This window comes from Zonotrichia leucophrys, chromosome 5 (genome assembly GCF_028769735.1).
Source record: "Zonotrichia leucophrys gambelii isolate GWCS_2022_RI chromosome 5, RI_Zleu_2.0, whole genome shotgun sequence".
Taxonomy (NCBI): Eukaryota; Metazoa; Chordata; class Aves; order Passeriformes; family Passerellidae; genus Zonotrichia; species Zonotrichia leucophrys.
The window spans coordinates 6129552-6143392 of record NC_088175.1 but is presented as its reverse complement, the minus strand read 5'-3'; the positions used below and the strand labels follow the sequence as shown (position 1 = coordinate 6143392).

The following is a 13841-nucleotide window of genomic DNA, read 5'->3' as shown; positions in this document are numbered from 1 at the left end:
AGAATGCACTACATCTGTCACTGGCAGCATTTCCTACCCGACTTGTTTCCACTGAAGTTTGGATAGAATCCATAAAAATAGGATTTAAAATGTGGTATTGTCTTATTTTCTAGATTCTAACCTGTATCTGAATTCAATTTAGATCTCTCTTAAAATGCCTTTTATTATGCCCTCATTCACAAAAGAACATTTTGTTCCATTGCATAGATCCTCATTATACTCAGACCTTCACATTTTTGCTGCTGCACTGAACTTCCTTCTTCTTAAGACCTCTAGAGATCAAACATTGAATTTTTACACATGAATATCAATCAGTGGTTGTTGGTTAACTAGCCTGGTCTCAAATTTTTACTCTTTAAATGTTATTTTTACACTTTATTTCCTAAAAGTGGTATGTGTGACCTATGTAATAAGGCCACAGACATCAGTGAGTTTGGTGTTGTTTCGGTGCATTTTGCACAGGGCTTGATTAAAGTAGTGCATGCCAGTATTTGAAATGAGCTTCTGCTATCTGCCTTAGGAATTACTTTTTTGTACCAATGCTATTTTTAAAACAGGTTTCTTTTAAGGTAATGGTCTTATACAGCTTTCTAAACTCAACCAATATCTATTGGTTTTTCTTCCTGTCCCCACTCACAAAAATTCTTGAGTATACAAGATTGATTGAAGGAAAACTTGGCACTGTTGAACCTGTGTGCTACAGTGACTGTGCAAATATTAGGGAATCCAGGTAGAGACAGGAAATCCAGTCAGAGACATTTACCAATTCCTCTTTAACCAAATTTTGCTGTACTAGAAGGAGTGAATATTATAAATTTTTCAGTGAGGAATTGTCTTTTGCCGTGCTTGAGTTTTGGAAATTTTTAAAGGAAGCTGCATGACAGTTCATATCCCTTTCATTTATCCAGGTAAGTATTTTTTCTTATCTCTTGTATTTCTTTTGATAGCCAAGTATTAACATGGTGTTTACTACCTGTTTCTCTGAAGAATTTCCTCTTGGCTGTCCTTGGATTTAGTCAGAACCTAGAAGGAGAAGCCCATATCCTTCTTATTGCTGCAGGTTCTCCTCCAGAATGTGTAGTGTCCAGTACCTTTCCTTCTCTAAAACAAAGTTACTGTCTTTGAGTAACTCACTGTTCAGGGTTGTGATGAGACCCCCATTTTCTTATAGCCTGACATCATTTATGAGAACAGTAAGTTTAGTGTTGGTTATAATTGGAGGAGGGGGAAAAGTAAATTATATTGCTCATACCAGAAAAAGCAAGTCATGTTCATTCCTGTCCCTTTTTTGGGTGTCTGTCTGGTGGGCCAGATAATGGAATCACCATGGCTCAAACTCACCCTTTTCTCATTTTAACTGTGCTCAGTTTCCTAATCTGGTTCAGCCATGCAGCTGCACAACCCTTGTACAGCAATTTCAGACACTTGGGCACCTGAGCCTCAGAAGAGAGGGGATTGCAGCAATAGCTCCTGTAGGTTTAGCTCAGCCTAGACTGCCATGGAGCACAGCCTGAGTTAGCAGAAAACTAACCTGACAATGAAGTGGCTTTCTGTTGGCTTAGGGAACTACACCAGCTCAGCTGTGGGTCTGATGACCACTAAGCAAATGAGAGCAAAATATTTTCAAATGTAAAGCAGAAAGGAGTGCAGGAAGGGGCCTGAAGCAGCCTGCAACAAGGCTGGCTTAGGTTGATGAGAAATAGCAATTTCAGCAATTGTGCCTTTAGTAACCTTATATCTCAGACTAAATTTCTTCCCTTCCTCTCTCAATCAAAAAATGAAAACTCATACAGCCTGAGAGGTAACCAAGCCAAGTGTCTTCATATAAGTAGAAGTTTGTGCAGTTTTAATTATATTATGTTGTCGATCCTGCCGTTATCAGTTAGAGTAGTAGGTGGTGTAGAAAGGAAATAAAGGCACCTTTGGGCAGGTGAATTTGCTATATTTGTTGTGGGCTGATGAGAAGCAGGGTGAGTGGTTGTTTTTAAAATCAATAACCCAAAGGGAGTGTTTGTTTTTGAAAAAGTGGCACATAGCCTCCAAATGTAAAGAGTATTCATTAGCTATAACGCTGGATCCTAACTAAAGGATCTGATTGTAAGGCCCCTTCCAACCAAAAACATTCTATAATTCTAAAAAGTTACACAGTTATATCCTGAGAACTTTAAAGGATTTTTCCTTCATTCCCATCATTGGAAAGTTAGAAGTGATGAGCAGGGTTCAGAGGAAACCTGTAATAGCTACAGTCTCACTATGTTGTCAATATGGTTTTTTGTTCATTTAATTCTAAAAATCGATAGCTGAAGTTAATACTGTTTTTCATTTTCTTGCAACAGAAATGTCTTCATAAATTTGTTAAAGTAAGCTCTTCTTCCTCCCATTGATCTTCATTAGCTCTGCTCCACTTGCACTAATATTCTTTCTCTTCCATTAGGAAGTCAATTCCTAACTCAATTTTCTTTGCAATTTTTTTCCCAAATGAAGTTGCTCAAAATAATTCAACTTAAATAAATATTTTCCTTTGGTGGCAAATCAAATATTTTAAGACTGAAACAAAGGGAGTGTATAAAAACCTCCTGAGCAGAATGTACTCTCAATCTGTACAATGGTGAGAAAACTGTAGATGTTGTTAACCAGCAAAAGATCTAATGAAGACCAAAGTACTTCAGCTTCACTAGTGTCCTGTCAGAATTACACCAGAAACACACTGGCTTATGGGTATCTTAACCAGTTTCTCTGTGGTTTTTAAAGTACTGGACTCAGACCTAACAGAGTCCAGCAAAAAAGAAGAAATGAGAACACTTTTGCAAGAGAAAACTTTCTGAATGTGACTGAGTCCTATCTGCCAATAGTATTGCTAGTTCTGTGAATGTCACATTTACTCTCTAATGAAGAATTTTCTAGGGGGCTTGACTCTTAAACCACTACCTAAAATTTGCTAATGAACCTCCAACAATAAAAGTTATGCTTATGTATAAATTAGGAAATGGCACTGTAACGAATGTTCCCTTTTTGCTCTGTTGTGAGTTGTGTCCATGGCCACAGGGACAGCCTTCCTGGCCATTTAATCTTTGCAAGCAGTTCCAGAGAGACAGAGGCAGCAGCTGCCCATTAAAGCAGACATGAGTAGAGAGGAGTGATAGAGCAGCTGTTCTTAAATATATAGTTACCAGATAAACTGGAATTTTTAACCTTATTTTTGCCACTTTGTACTGTGGTTTATTACTATAAAATAATCTAATTCTGCTTCAATATCAGGAAAAGAAACAGAATTTGCTACAAGATCCTGCATGTGAAAATACTTCAAAAAATACCCAAGTTGTTTTGTTTTTTTCCTTCATCCATCAAAATCTTGTAGAAAACCCTGTTAGAGGTCAGTCTAAGTTTTAATCTAGTTTTTTAAAAGGCATATGTCTATGGTAGTTTTTTTATTTTGAAAGGCTAAAACTCACATTGAACTTGTTGACTTTAAAGGTCTCTTCCAACCTTGATGATCCTATGATTCTAAGGTATACTCAAGGGATATATAGATAAAAAACATGACATTTTTGAGGATACACCTTCCCTGGTTTTGCCTACATTGTGAGGTCAAAGGATTTGAATCTTTGTAGTCTCAGAAAAGAGGTCTAAAAAGTTCATGTGGCTTGTTTTGATGTTGTCAAAAGGAGGATCAACTACATTTATGTCACACATTATGTTTGGTCATTTTTTAAATTACTAGAAACTTTTCAGGTTTTTTTTTTTTGTTTTTTTTTTTAAGTGTGCTTATTGTGAGAGGATTTCATTTAATTTCTAACCTAATCTTCTTTGAGGTAGAATGCATTTACTGTTTGTAGTGCATGTAGAAAAATTAATTCCTTCCACCTCCATAATTACTCTTTAAAATACTTGGCTATTCTCAGTCAAGTCCATTTTATTTAAAAACAAACAAACCAACAAACAAACAATCTACACACCACATCAAACAGGAGCTTTATTTTTTTAACTAAGTAATATTTTAAAGATTTGTTGTCTTTGGGCTTTCTCATCAGGTTTACATCCAGAATATACTACTTCAAATTGGGCCTTGTCAGCAATCATTAAATCCAATTGATTTCTTTGTGTGTCTTATGGATGATATTCTTCTTTTTTATATCCCAGTTAGTCTTTTCCCTTCACCAATTGAATAATATTCAGTACAGCTCTAACTCACCTTTGACAGTATATTATTGTAGTGTGATGTAATTTTTCTAACCAGGTACACATATGCCCTATAATTTGTTTTTATATCAATTTTTCATCAGCAAGTTACTTAATGAAAAAGTGTCCTCTGATGTGCACCCTTTTTTTTTTCTTTCTTGAGCAGATATAAATTAAGACAGTGTCATAGATTCAGTAATCTACATACTCATTTGCACTAGTATGTGACATACAGTATTTGGGCAGAAGGACAGATCTGGAGACAGCACAAGTAACAGTGCCAGTTTCTCTGAACATCACTCCCAGCAGACAAAATGGTCCTTCAAATAGCTCATTGTAAAAATAAATGTGCAAGTCTCATGACCAAAAAAAAGGCTGCTCACAGTTGTGTTGTAAGTACCTTAAATAATCAAACTAACAAGTTCAGAAATTGTTATGCTATGCCTTTTTTATTGTACTTCCGAGATATTGCAGGAAAACTGCTTCCATGTGCTTATATATTGCTTCTTAGTAATTTTCTTTACTTTTCAATAATAGTTTTAAAAGTTATTTGTAATTACTGATCTTTTTAGAAAGGAAAACCAGTATTGTGCAATATCCAAATTTAGAAACATTAACATAAACTGAAGGCAGACCCATTTCTAGATTGATAGAAGTATCCAGGTCCATTTCTAGATTAAAAGACATATTCAGCATGAAACATGAGGTTTTCATCTGCTTGTCATATATATGCGTTTTTATTTGTTATGTACATACTAGTAACCAGTAGTGAAACAGTGCAAGGAATGTTTATGAGGTTTTATATTTCTTAATCAACAGTAATAATCTAAGGACCTGTATCTTACTGTAAACCAACTACCTTTTGTTATGGCCCTTGAAAGCTGAAGTTGTAGATGTTACCCTCAGTGCTGTGTTTTTCCACGGTTAAATTAAACATTGGTTTGATAATCCTGAGAAACCGTACTGAAGGAAAGGCCAAGGAATGAGGAAAAATAAAACTGCATGCGCTCTTTCTAGCAGGTGCTACTGAATATTATCGAGGGGGCGGGGGTACAACAGCAGCAATGAGATCATCCTGGCAATAATAAAAAACCCGAACCCAACGCAGCAGGGCCGTCATCTCCGCAGCCGCTCCGCCCCTGCCGCGGGCGGCGCGGGCCGTGGCGGGCGCGGGGGGAGCCCCGCACCGGCCGCGCTCATTCGCGGCCTCCTCGGTGTCATTTGAAGTTGCAGCCGTCGGCCAATGGGGCTCCTCCCGCCCGCTGACATCACTCCCCAGCCAGTTCCCTCCAGCTGCAGAGCGCTTCAGTTTCTGTCTTTTTTTAAACTAAAATGGAGGCTGGTTTCTTGCCTTAAGGAATACAGTGCCGTGCCTGCTGGAGCCTAGATGTTGACATGTAACAGAGCTGGCAGCAGGATGGTGGTTGACGCAGCCAATTCCAATGGGCCGTTCCAGCCCGTGGCCCTTTTGCATATTAGAGGTGAGTTATTGTGCGTGCGAGAGTGAATCGCGACCCTCTGACGAGCGAATAAATGGCTATTGTGGAGCTCGGAGAAGGGGAGCAGGAAGTCCTTTGTAGCTCAGTCCCTCTCGGTTTGGTACAGCCGCGGTAGAACCGGCGGAGAGCAAAACCCATTTTCTGTTAAATGTGTTCGGGGAAGGTTTAAGAATTCATGGTGGCATTGCATACATAGTTAAAAGCAGGTTTTACAGCTTTCTGCCGTAACTCTCCCATCCCCCTTCCAAGCTGTGCTGATGTCAAAGGATGTGAAGTCACTACCCCAGAAAGGTACTGAGGGGGGCAGGGAAGAGCCAAGTTATCCCTATAGCGTTTCTAGAGAATAAGGGCAAACCTTTGGTGTGCTTCAAAGCCTTTTTTTGTTTGAATTGTTCGGATAGAGCTGCCTTAAAGTGCACTGCAGCTTGTGAAAGAATTGAAAGTGTCAGAGAAGGAGGGGGGAATGAGATGTGACACTTACTATGAAAATATCCTTTATGTATTTGGAAGGCATTTCCTAGAAGAGATGCGGTTTGGCTTTAACAAGCAAGCTCTTGTGTGCCTGCCGTGTTGTGCAGTTCTGAATGTTCAGTTCTTCACAGAATGTGTTCTTTTGGGTTTATAGAATAAGTGCATTGCAAATTACATTTTCTATAATTTGAACATACATGTTGGTATGACGCTTCTGTACAATTGAGTGTGTATCTCTTGTTCTGTATTTTCTACGTAGTAAAATTTTGCATTGTGTTGGGGGTTTTGGGTGTATTTTTTAGCTGGCTTTTAAGCAACCAGTCCTTTTTTTAATATCTGCTGTAGGGTATTTCTGGTTTAGAACTTTATGGAGGCAGAACATGTATTAGCTGGGATGAGCACATCTTGAACAATGGTATTTATATGCAAGAAACATAGCTTGTACCGTTCTTAATTCTTTGCTTCTCAGCTTTCACTGGCACAGGCTAGATGTCAGTACTGGAAAGAATTTTTTTTTTTTTCATTAATATTCCATACCCTGAAAAAATTTTGCTTTGGAAGTTTATAAACCCCAACTGTTCAGAAGTCTGTTCTTTTAAGTAGGAACATGGGTTTTCACGTATTTAAAAATCATGATTTCTCTTTAACTTTTAAAAGAGCCATAACCTGCTCTGTCTGAAGTGGCAGTAGATGAATTCTAGAAAACTAATTTTGATCTGTGACTGGGGAGGAAATGCAGTAAAATTCCATTGATTTCAAATAGGGACTATGCTTGTTGTCAAGGGAATAAAATGGAGCTGCCTGACCTGTGGACAAGCCTTTGCTTGGCACTCTGTACAAATCATCTTCATTTTCAGATAGGTGTTGCCTTTTGGAAGGGGAAAAGCACCACCTTTTAAAGGTTCAAGTTAGAAAAACAAACAAAGGTTGGAATCAGAATGATGAAATATTGCAATGATTTTCCTTAATCCTTTGTCTCAATATGATAACAGGGTTCTTGTCATTGAAGTCCTTATCCTGCCTTTGCTCCAATAATACATAATTGTGGAAACCATGGATTTTAAGAAACTGTTCTGAAATTTATTTTCCCAAGACCTGCATTTTTGGTGCACTGAATAATATAGTAGTAAAGAAGAAGTTAAACGGTCTGTGGTTTAGGGTTTTTTTGGGTGATACGGTTTTTTTTCTGTTTGGTTGGTTACAGCTTTTCAGTGGATTATGAGAGTAGAGTTTCTTGTAAGCAATTAAAGAATTACTGGGAGATTGATTGTTTTTCATTTTTCAGGTGGCAGGAAATAAAATGGGTTTCTGATATTATAGCCCAGAGGAGTTGCTTGACACTGGGAGAGCAAAGCATCTCTTCCATACACCCTGAAGTGTGCAGAAGTTCCTTTGGGTTTTTCATATGTACCTCAGCAGTTCCTTTGGGTTTTTTATGTGTACCTCATGTCACCAGCTGTGCTGATATTACCACTACTGATGCTTCCAAAATGAAGCCTGTCAGAGCAATACATACAAAACTCTAATGGCAGTAAAAATTAGCTGGTAATTCTGAAGGCTAATGACACATTATTACTGTTTGTCCCAATGCATGCTGCTTTTACAGTTGTCCTTTTGCATCATCTGTTGTGTAATATAGGATTAAATTTCTAGTAGAAATGTTCCTCTTGGCAACTGTAAGAGCTAAAACTTCAAGGTCAAGGACAGGGGGTAGGGGCATAAGCCCCTTGGGTGTTTCTCATAGATATCGTTTGTTGAAATAGAAAAAAAATTCTTAAGCACCAGTTCCATACATTTTGAGATGGTGTAGGTACCATATTTGAACTCAATCTTGCTTCTAAAAAATATGTGAAGCCTTGTGGACTAAACTGTTAGTACTTAATTGAAAATAAAAATTGCATTCTTACTTATAAAGTTAATTCCAAAGCACTTTCTGTACCTGGATCATATGAAATATGTAATGCTTGCAGAATAAAAAGGAAATTTTTAGCAAGCAACAATATCATGCCAGACATTGTTTGTCGTGTGCATCCTGAAGTGTAAGGAGCTTTGTTGTCTGGGTTGCTTACAGCTTTACATAAGCAACACAGTTGGAAAAAGATGCAATTGATTTTTAAAAATTATGTTAAACTCTTGTGAATAGGAAATAAGAATGTCAGAATTTTACTGACTGCCGTTGCTGACCCTGTTGTGTCCAACATCACCAAAGGAGGAGCAGTGGGTACTTGTAGGGTAGGAGGTGTCATGGCCACAAATACCCCATCCTCCAGCAGTTCATTTGGCTGCCTGTACTCAAGTTCATCTTGGGTATGGTGCAGCCACGTAATCCTGAGTCAGAGTGCTGTGGAAAGAGCTGTGAGCGTGTTGGGGTTCCCCTTTGATTCAGGAGCTGGCTTTAGGCTCAGGCCTGTGGCCTTGGTTGTTGCCTCAGCTGTGTGGTTGTCCTGTCATGTGCCTCGCTGGTCTGCATCCTGGTGTGTTGACTTTCCATGTTGGTGTCCCTCTGCACTGAGCACTTGTTCAGCAGCCCTGGACTGTCAGCTGAGCCTGCTCAGTGTCAGAATAGCTGCTCTCTTCTCTTCATTCATGTACTGCAAGACTGTGCCCTTTGTCACAACTGTAGACTGTTGGCAGTTGTTCAAGAGCAGTGTGTAGAAATCAGAAATGCAGGTGACTTTTGACCCACTGCTGGGAAATAACAAGCACCAAAAGCGCCTAATCCACACTAAATGCAAGTGGTGTGGCACCATTGCTGTATGTTATCTGATTGTGCTGAAAACATTGGCTCAGTGAGAGTGATTGGCCTGCTGGGGTAGTGAGTCTTCAGTCAGCAACAGGCTCTCCTGGGGATCTGAGCTGTGCTGCTGCTGCATTGGTCTTTCTAGAGTACAAAGGTAGCTGAACATTATGCCCTTGAATTGATTGTCACTTATTGCCATCATCAACTGAAAACTTAGTGGTATTGGAATGATATAAGACTTCTAGGAAAATCACAATTTCAGTTTAAGCAGCTGTTACAGCCATGGAATAACTGCTGTGGTTTGTGATCCTGGATGGAGGCTTGACCTTGTGAAACAAATGCAGCTGAAGGAACTCAGCATGGGATATCTGCATGGAGAGCTCCTTTAGGATCTTTGTGCATTGACAGGCCACTTGCAATCAAGGTGACACTAAAACAGCACAATGGGTTATTAGGTATCATGAATTTAGCACTTCTGCAGCAAGGAGGGAAGCAGATCTGGATGGTGTTTTCAGGATCCATCCCTCCATATGGAGCCCTTCTGGCAGCCAAAGGCCCGGGGTGATAGAAGTGAATTCAGGGCCCTGACAGGATGAGCCACAAAAACAAGGTGAGGCTTGGGGAAAGGAGACATTCTGATTTCCATCTCAGCACTTCAGTCAGAGAAAGCAGCTGTAAAAGCTGCATGGATTAGGACAAACAGTAAACGTTTGCCACTAGACTTCAGAGCTGCCAGTTCATATTTACTGTTGAGTGTTCAAAACCATAACTGTAGTACAGCGTGTAGTAACAGGCAGAAAATAATAGTAATTCATTCTGTAGGCAGAATATGAATTCTCAGGGGGGAGGAGATGTTTTTCATTAGGAAAATGTGTTGATACCAGTGTTGATGACAAAAATCCCTTAATATTGTTTTGTCAGAGCATAGAAGTAGCCCAGATGCCAATGTCTCCATGAACGCAAGACATATTTTGAACAAAATACATATAAAACTCTCTTCTGATCTGCAGTGGCAGAATTAGAATGTAAAGGTTACTTTTAATGGCTTGGTTGCTGACTGGCTGGAACTGGTAATGTCTGTTCATGCTTTTCAAAAATTATTTTCAAGATGTTTTGCAAGACATACTGAAAATTGTGTGGGAAGAAGGGTGAGAACACCCTGATACTATGTTAACTCAAACTGATACTTCCTGTAGGCCATAACATGTTTCAAATATCTCATTGTCCATCCTTCTCCTTTGCCTTCCAGAGCAGCAAATGTTTTTTGACAGATTTGACTTGTCATTATTGAAGTTACTTTAGATTTTGTGCAAGATGCTTTGACTTTTTTTCAAAGATTATTTATGTTAACTTTGTCCATTTTTTCTGTATGCTGCTTGTTCATCTTGTCTGAGGGATCATGGAAGGTATTTCAGATTCCACCTTTACATAGTGTTCTTCAGGGCAAAAAATGTCAGTGGTAGTGTTTCTGTGATGTAAATATCTGAGTATTTAGACAGAAATTTGCATGTTCCTCAAAGGTGGTGAAAGATCTTAGTTTAGTTGGGCAATTTATATCTTAAAGGAGAAAAGCTTGGCACTTTCATTTTAGAAAGAATCCATTGTGTGTTTGTCTTGGAAAAATAATTGACCTGGAAATACTTCTGTCTAACCAGGGTTGCTAAAAACTGTTGCTAGACTGTTGCTTTGCAGGAATTGTGTCTGAGCTAAAAGAAGAATAAAAAATTATCCATTCTGTAATTAAAGGGGAAGCAGAGCCCAAAGCTCTCACTTCAGAAGTAGTGCAGACCAAACTCAGCATGCAGAACAGCAACCATTTACCTCATGATGTACAAAGGAGGCTGAAAGAAATAGATTTGTTTGGCCTAAAGGAAGGAAGGTTAAGGGGAGATTTGATCCTCAACTAACTGATGGGAGGCTGTAGAGCAAGTGCCGTGCTCCTCTCAGAGATCCACAGTGGGGGAATGAAAAGGAACCAATATGACTTGGCAAACTCTGGAGATTGCAATTGTACACAAGGCGAAAATATTTTCACCATAAAAGTGGTTAAAAGCTGGAACAAGATTCCAGAAGGGGCTGTGAAATCTCTGTAATTGGAAGTACTTTGACTGGAGAGCAGCTGGGTTTATGTAGTGGGGGATTAGAGTAGCAGAAATGACTGTCCCTTGTGGTGAAAATTATTCTATGATTCTGTCATTCTCTGGTTCTTGTGGGACCAAAAACTTATTGACCTTGCTGTAGCGTAAAAAATTACAATATTAATTTAATCTTCTTTTTTGTTTTCCCCCTCAAGTTCAAAGAACAATATTCTTATTGTAAACTCCCTTTATGCTCCTTCTTTTCTTTTTAGTTACTAAGGCAAACTCTTTAATACTTGGTGCTAGTATGCCTATTAGTAGTACTTTAACTTCTGTTAACTCACAGTTTTTGGCGTTAATGGTGTTTTAAATTATTCTTACCATGTTTTAGCAAACTGTTAAAGATGGGTGACTGGAACTGCATGCAGTATTAAAAACACTGGCATGCTAAAAGAATGTTTTATTCATTTCTAAATCTTCAGTTAGAAGCTCAGCAGCAGTCCATACCTTCTGAATAAGATAGAATTAATAAATGTACACAGACAGCTATTTCACCCACATTTCTTTACATTTTTCAGCTTTTGGAAAGCTCTAATAGGTTGAATTAACTTGCTCAGAGATTTTTCTCTAGCCTTTTTTGACAAGTTTGAATTGACAATGAGCACAGCTTTTAACAAACTGTGTGACCTTGCTATTCATCTTCTGTGGTGTTTATGAAAATGTTGAACAGTGTCATTTCTAACACATCCTTACAACATGTTTGTAGTAATCTTCCTGCATTATAACAACATTATGTTAAAAATACAAAAATCCCAGGATAATTGTCACTTACCAAATTTCTAATACTTTCCAAGAACTTGATGCAATTCAAGCATAATTTCCTTTACATGTGCTGAGCTTGCCTTCTTGGGGGTAATAATATTTTATTACACTCTGAAACTAGCCTAATCTGATTATAAAAGCATGCCAAAAAAATCTCAAAGTCACATTTCATGATACTGGTTTTTTCCTCTTAGTATTTTCTGCAGCAGAAAATTAATCTGGGTTATTCCTTCTGTATTTTCTGTGTAACCTTAGAATGCATCTTGCACCATCCACCTAAGTAGGTATTTTAAGGATGGTGAACTTATTCAGTCTGAGCACATTTGTTTATTTAAATCCTAATTTTCTTTAATTCTTTAGCACATTTAAATTCAGTCAATATTTAAGGTACAGTCACTCCTTGTTGTAAGAAGTGAGCAGTCTTCCTGGGAGGAAAGGTGGATAGAGGAGACATCTTAATTTTCTTCTGAGATGCTTCCTTAGTAGTGATGAACTGTGTTACTTCTCTGAGTGAATTTAAATTTTAAAATGGGAGGCTTGTTTGTACCTTTGTGGAAATATTTCCATGCAAAAGACCTTCAAAACTTTTTTTAGTCTTTCCAGTCCAATAAATGGAATTTCCCATGATCAGCACGTGCCTTCTGTCCTGCTTGTGGGTCATGGTTGGGTTTTGATCTAATGGATAAACCTCAGTTGAGATTTAAAGGAGATGAAAATGCTTGTTCTTCCCTTTTCTCCCCCATTAGCCAGTTATAATTTGGTAACCTGAAGGGGTGAGAACAGGTATCAGCCTTGTGCTTGGGCTGTTATGTTCCTGCCAAGCCACCTGGACTCCCTCCATAGGTGCATGGCCTGACTCCTGGAGCTCATAGTCATCCATCTTGCCAAAAGTTTCCAACTTCTCCTAGAAAATTCTGAGCCTGCTGCTGTTTAACATTGCCTAATGACTTGTACACTTCATTGTTAGCTTTGAAACCCATCCACTGTTCCTTTCTAAAAGTGTTCCCTCAAAAAATAGAAGCAAGGCCATCTTCCTCAAGGACAAGCAGCAGTTCTGTTCTTAATGAACTTAGGCCTCTTGTATATATCAAATTATGAAAACTTTCATATGTTAGCATTAGATAATCACCTGAATTATCAAAGGACTGATATTGGTACAAATGGCTCTGTTGTTGTATTACTTCTTGTACTGTTTTGCTAGATCTTTTGGAAGGACATTCAGACATTGCCAGACATAGACTCATGGTTTTTTAACATATATACCAAAGAAACTCATGCAGAGTGGTTTTAATATTTGACCAAAGGCAAGTTTAAAGGAGGTTATTTAGTTATTATTCCTGCTGCCTTTAACATGGTGACATGCTTATTAACTCTCCACTTACCATGCAGCACTTTCTATCAGAGAGTGTATTTTACCTTGCTACTGCCTTTACTCTTTGTTCTCTGTCACTCCTCCTTTCTTGACTTTTTTGGGTTGTTTTTACCTTCATATAGACCCCTTGCCAATATGAAGAGTGTATGTATGGGTTCTTCTGCTGGAAACAGTGAGGATGTTAAGTGTTCACACTGCATGTGAAATATCTGAGGGCATGACTGTAAAATGTCTCTAGAGGGGACTTTTTGTTGAGCTAAAAATACCATGAAATTGTAGGAAGGTAGTCAGCTGGAATTTTTACAGTACTTTTACTGACTCATGGAGTAATGTGCATGCCCTTTCAAGGAAGCAAAAATGGATGCCCTCAAATTTTTACTCATACTGTTTTGTGGTGGTTGCTGTGAAATACATTTTAAGGTAAAATTAAGTGTCATCTGTTTCTGTGGAAAATTTTTATTTCCATTTCTGTTTGAAGCTTCTAATAAATAATTTAGACTTCTGTAAAATTAATTCCATGTGCTATCAAATAATTAGCTACTGAAACTGCGCTGTAAACCACACACAGCAATATTTAATAGATACAGGGTTATTTGCATCATATGTAGACAAGATGTTCATCTGGGGGAGGTGGCTTTTGTGCTCTAACCTTTGTGCTGGGGGTGGACACCTCATACAGG

The 13841-nt window shown here is 38.4% G+C and overlaps 1 protein-coding gene across 2 annotated transcripts in view; it reads left to right on the top strand.

The window, feature by feature from the left end:
* Positions 1-13841, top strand: part of PPP2R5C (protein phosphatase 2 regulatory subunit B'gamma) — a 69545-nt gene that overhangs the window by 23609 nt on the left and 32095 nt on the right. Inside the window, exon 1 of one of the 2 annotated variants that reach the window (XM_064713730.1) lies at positions 5445-5660. The exons of the other annotated variant lie outside the window; for it this stretch is intronic. Within the exon in view, the coding sequence (XP_064569800.1) occupies positions 5567-5660 (94 nt within the window). The 5' untranslated portion in view covers positions 5445-5566. Of the gene's footprint in view, positions 1-5444; positions 5661-13841 lie in introns of those variants that run through there. 2 annotated transcript variants of the gene reach the window in all.